The following is a 5,892-nucleotide window of genomic DNA, read 5'->3' on the forward strand; positions in this document are numbered from 1 at the left end:
CCCTGTGTACTCCTTCCACTGATATTCCCAGGGCATCAAACCAGTCCCGTCCCAACAGACTAGTGCCCTGGCCCTGGATGACGAACAAGGGCAGTGTGTTTTGTGTTCCTTTGTACCTTACCTCCACAAATATTTTTCCTTTCACTTCCAAGGTTGCTTGTGACCACTGCTTAAGTATTCCATTGTTTGCATGTATTTCAGGAGGTTTGGAGGGCCACAATAAGTGATAAATATGCTCACTAATCAAGGAACAGGCCGCTCCTGAATCCACTTCCATTGTGTGTGCTTGTTCAGTAGAACAGTGGCCAGATATGGCCTCTGCCCCCCTCTTTCTGATTTAGTAGTGGTGCTGTAAACAGAGTAATCATTATTTTCTTTGCGAGTTATAATGTTTGTGTAACATTCTTCTGAGCTGGCTGTTAAACACACACAAGCAATGTGTCCTCTTTTTTTTACAGTAATGGCATACAGCAGTGGAAAACCTACAGGCTCGTGGGGTGTGCTGACCACCACATCTGAAGCATGGCTTGTCACGTTTAGGATTTTCATTTGAAGCTGCTGTCTTACTGTATGTACTGATGCATGCGCATGGGCTGCATAATAAACATCGTCCTCCAGCCGTGATTCATTTTGATGCTGATGTTATGATAGTTGTACATGGTGAAATTAATAAGATTAATCAATCAACCTATACACAAAGCATCACAGAATTCATTAAAAATCCATATTTACTGATACTTACTATGTGCTGTTGTTTTCTCACCAAAATGATGGCACTTCCTGGAAGATGAGTGAGTTTAGTCAAATTTAAGGGGATAGTTAAGTTTTTATAAAAATGTTAAGCGTTACATATTGAATACAAGAAAACCCTATAAATAATTGCCTATTAGACAATACTATAAAAATAAAATTAAAACACCTGGGATTTTTCTATGTAAATTACTTTAAATGATCCTTTAATTATTTTATTGAGATAAAATAAAACTTCTATTATGACAATAGAGCCATGAGGCAATTTAAATTATTATTAATGTCTTTACGGGCTGTAACCTTCTCTTACTCAGGCTGATCTCATCACTGAATTGCGTCATTTCACTGTAGATGGCCAAAGCTTTTTTTATTTTTATTATTTTTATTGTTTCTCCAAAACTAGAAGAACAAAATCAAGAAGTGAAAGTAGGGGATCTTGTTGATGAGGAAAACAAAAACAGTTTGAGAAGTGTTTTGTGGAAGTACAGCATGTGCAGTCATGCACAAAATTGCTCAAGAGAAGGATAGGACTTTATAAATGCAAAAGCGACACAGTTGTCAGATGTCAAGTGGGTGCTGGTGAGGTAATGCTGGAGACACTGTTTCTCGGCTGAAACAGGTGAGAGACTGTTGGTTATTTATAAGACTTTTGAAAATTTACTCCAAACCACATTGAAGTGTTTACCTTTGAACGTTTCTGTGCACAGAGGTACTTCACTGTAAAAAAATTCTAACCTCCCCAACTAAAATATTTCTAGTGACTGGTTACATCTAAAGTTTTCAGTTGGCCCAAGTGAAATTCTGCACATTTTATTTTATTAATTTAATGAATTTCACTTGGGCCAATTGAAAAATTTAGATGTGACCAGTCACTAGAAGAGTCTAGAATGTTTTACAGTGTTGTAATTATTATAATATTTATATATTATATAATATTGAATCTATTTTGATTTACAAATGACAAGATTTTCTGAATTTTATTTATTCAGTTAAAATTTTCTCTCAAATCATTTGTTTCTAATCTAACTTATATTTATTTTTTACAAGTTGACAAAATTACTTTTGAAATGAATAATGTAATATGATTTACTAAGGTTTGCGGTAGTCAATTTGTGAAAATTGCCAGTCTCATGCTAATTTACCCTGTTTAGTAAATCTGGTCCTATATATTTTGTATTTAGTTTTGCACTGTACAAAAAAAGAAATCGTAATTTTCTGCCATGATCCGTTAAGTTAATGGATATTTCATTTAATCAAATTCAGAAAGAGCTTTATTGCCAAGTATGTTTGCCCACACAAGGACTTTGTTTTGGTGACAGAAGAAGCTTCCAGTAAACAGAGACAACAACATATAGATATAAAATGAAAAATAAAGATATGTCTATGTGCTTTATTCAAATTGAATAGAATTAACAGGGAATGTAATAAGAAAAATTAAATATTTGAAATTAAATTAAATTTAATTACATTGAACTTTTAGGTTGAAATGACATTGCTGATCAATATTAATATGGGAACAGTGACTGTGATATTACTGATCTTAATACTTAAATAACAATTTACCTAACAAAATATCTTTTTGTTGTCTGCTTTCAGGGAATCAACGTAAATTACAATGGATTCAACAGATTTTCAATTTAACTATGATTCAATTGATTATGAAAATTACACAGATTATAACTACAGTATAACTTATGATGGAGTTCCTTCCCACACGACAGTCCACACCAAATGTTTCACTCAAGTTCTTTGCCTGTTGTTGCTGGTGATCAATGTGATCATCTGTTTGCTGGGCCTTGGAGGAAATGCGGTGGTTATCTGGATTGCAGGGTTTGGCATGAAGAAGTCGGTCAATACTACCTGGTACTTGAGCCTGGCTCTATCTGACTTCATATTCTGTGCCTGTTTGCCTTTTAACATCGCCTACAGTGTCACCGCGGACTGGATCTTTGGCCTCTTCATGTGCAAGTTCACGTCCTTTGTCATGTTCCTTAACATGTTCAGCAGCATCTTCCTCCTCGTCATCATCAGCATGGATCGCTGCATCGCCGTCATGTTTCCTGTTTGGGCACAGAATCATCGCACTATCGGAAAAGCCTCTGTGTTAATTGTACTCGCATGGATCATCTCTGCAGCTTTAAGTATCCCATCTATTGTATTCCGTGATGTCCAGAATCACCTAGGCACAAACCGATGCATGAACAACTACACGTCCAGCCAGTATAGTCACAAAATCATTGCAACAAGCCGCTTTGTTTTTGGATTTGTGATGCCTTTCATCCTCATTATCTTTTGTTATACTGTCATCATCCTGAGACTGAGAGCCACCCAGATGGCAAAGTCCAACAAACCGTTTAAAATTATGACGGCTCTCATTCTGACCTTCTTCCTGTGCTGGCTGCCGTACCACACATTTGTGCTAATCGAACAAAACGAAACCTTCAACACTGAGGTGATTACTCTCGGACTGACCATTGGCACAACTGTTGCTGCTGCTAACAGCTTCTTAAACCCTGTTTTGTACGTCTTCATGGGCAATGACTTCAGGAAGAAGTTCCGGAGCTCCATCTTATCAAAGATCGAGAATGCTATTGGAGAAGATGGCCGAACGATCAGTCGCTACCTCTCTCGCTCTAGCTCGGTGGATGCCAGGGCATCTACTCATATCTGAAGGATAAACTGGAAGTACTTCATTTTGCATTAGAGCTGTCGATTTAATGCAGGGGTGTCAAACTTAATTCCTGGAGGGCCACTGTCCTGCAGAGTTTAGTTCCAGCCATAATTAAATGCACCAACTAATCAAGGTCTTTAGGATTACTAGAAACTTTTAGTCAGGTGTTTTGGAGCTTGACATTTGATTAATGCATTTATTTAGTATGATTAATTGTAAAAAAAAAAAAAAAAAAAACCTATAAGGGCCAGATTTTCTAACAGCTCGTGCCAGCCATTAACTACAGTACTTTAGCGATGAAAAGGCATGGACACAGTTATTTTTGCTGCTGACCTTATTGCATATGCATTTGTAAGAATTTCTCCTTCAGACGCAAAATTTATGGAAGGAGAGTTTTTAAATGAATAATGCAATATGATTTACTAAGGTTTGCGGTAGTCAATTTGTGAAAATTGCCAGTCTCATGCTAATTTACCCTGTTTAGTAAATCTGTTCCTATATATTTTGTATTTAGTTTTGCACTGTACAAAAAAAGAAATCGTAATTTTCTGCCATGACACTATCCGTTAAGTTTATGGATATTTCATTTAATCAAATTCAGAAAGAGCTTTATTGCCAAGTATGTTTGCCCACACAAGGACTTTGTTTTGGTGACAGAAGAAGCTTCCAGTAAACAGAGACAACAACATATAGATATAAAATGAAAAATAAAGATATGTCTATGTGCTTTATTCAAATTGAATAGAATTAACAGGAAATGTAATAAGAAGAATTAAATACTTGAAATAAGAAATAGATATAAGTGATATTGCACATATTATCATTGCACAGTGGGGAGAACATGTAACTGTCCATGAGGTAGAAGAAACTTTTCTTCCCTGGGGGAAAACACTTTTCTCTTGCCTGGTTTTTCTGGTGCTCTGTAGCGCTGGCCAGAAGGCAAATGTTCAAAGAGAATGTGGCTTGGGTGTGAGAGATCCAGGGTGATTTTCTGACCCTTTTCCTCACTCTGCATGTATACAGTTCACTTTAGGTCCTGAGAGATGATTTAACCCTAACAACAAAACATAATGCAATGCATAATTTTGAATTCAGCTAAAACATCTGTGAAGAATCAACATGGGAAATGTAACAGTATTTTATTTAACAACGGCTTTGACACTTCATCTTAAAATGTGCTGCAACAACAAAAAATATCTGGCCAAAGTCATTTGTATAGACGGAATGTAATAACCATTCCTGTGCGAACTAAGCATAAGGACAGACCAACATAATTTTAGGCCAGTGTTATGGAAATTTTACTTTTTAATGAGTTCTTTTACTTTTAGATGGGTACAACTTTTATTAACATTGAAGATGTATTGTTTACTCATAAGAATTTAAAGGAAAATAATCATATAAGCAAAAAGCACATTATTAAAGATATAAAACCAAGCTTTTAGAAAAGTATAAAGTTAGGACAAACTTTCAGGAACGAAATGTTCTCTGTGTCATGTGAAGGCTGACAATATGTGTGTGCGCAGTTTCGATCAGCAGTTGAGATCTGTAGCTAAAAGCAGGAAACTTTTTGCTGACATGACATTGTTCTGTCTGGATAGAATTTGTTTTAGACATGAGATCATGAGCTAAGACGTCTCCCTTTAAGGTAACAAAGTTTTTTTTACACAGGATGTGTTAGGGTATATAACATTGGCGAAAGGGACTAGCCTTCGCCTTCTCATGTCAGATGCTCTCTGCGTGAGAATGCCATGGGCCTTCTCATATCAGACGCTGTCTGTGTGAGAACGTCTTATTTCATGCATGAAATAAAATACTTTGTTTAATCTTTTGAGAATCGACTTTGTCTCCTTCATCCAGGTTTTAATATTGATAATTTCCACAACAGCCAGTCATATGCCTATTGTACATTACATGGAAATAAACAATATACTGACCTCTGACACCACTTTATATTTACATGTTTGCCACAATAATGTAATGTCTTTGAAATTAGCTTCATTTGAGTTCATTTGATTTACAGTCCTAATTTTCAGTGAATTATAGTAAGTAAATCAAACCATCACATGCACAATACAAATGGATTCCTGATGTAAGCAAGTATTCTTTAATCTTCATAACCACTTGTATAATGACTTAACTGAACTTTTCTGTTGTGACTAATAAAGACCCTTGTTTGACTGCAATTAATGTGCTGCATGTGAGCTTCACAACATACCCCACTTCAGCATCCTCCCACAATGTTAAAGACGGCTGAGTTTGTCTCGTGTTGGCCTGTTCACTGAAATGATGCTACATTCTCGAGGTTTAACCTCAAGCCAGCCTATCGCTAACTATCAGATAAACAGTGACGTTTTGAATAGGGTACTGGTGTGGCCGTCAATAGTCTCAGTTCTCAGAAAATTTGGCATCTTACAGAGGAACTTGATGTTAAGATATTTGGCCAGTAGGTCTGTCTGCACTTGTCGGATGAG

At 36.3% G+C, this 5,892-nt stretch overlaps 1 protein-coding gene across 1 annotated transcript; it reads left to right on the forward strand.

Moving 5' to 3' along the window:
- Positions 1–1,229: 1,229 nt before the first annotated feature.
- Positions 1,230–5,600, forward strand: LOC306995823 (chemerin-like receptor 1). The gene is made up of 2 exons (XM_079607750.1): positions 1,230–1,369; positions 2,347–5,600. Exon 2 carries the CDS (start codon positions 2,366–2,368, stop codon positions 3,419–3,421), a length of 1,056 nt encoding a protein of 351 aa, XP_079463876.1. The 5' UTR covers positions 1,230–1,369; positions 2,347–2,365; the 3' UTR covers positions 3,422–5,600.
- Positions 5,601–5,892: the final 292 nt, after the last annotated feature.

The sequence above is a fragment of the Phoxinus phoxinus genome (assembly GCF_949152265.1).
Source record: "Phoxinus phoxinus genome assembly, chromosome: 3".
Classification (NCBI taxonomy): Eukaryota; Metazoa; Chordata; class Actinopteri; order Cypriniformes; family Leuciscidae; genus Phoxinus; species Phoxinus phoxinus.

Bases quoted from the DNA above. Each gene is read 5' to 3' on its own strand.
- LOC306995823 (XM_079607750.1), top strand. From the start codon at position 2,366: ATGGATTCAACAGATTTTCAATTTAACTATGATTCAATTGATTATGAA.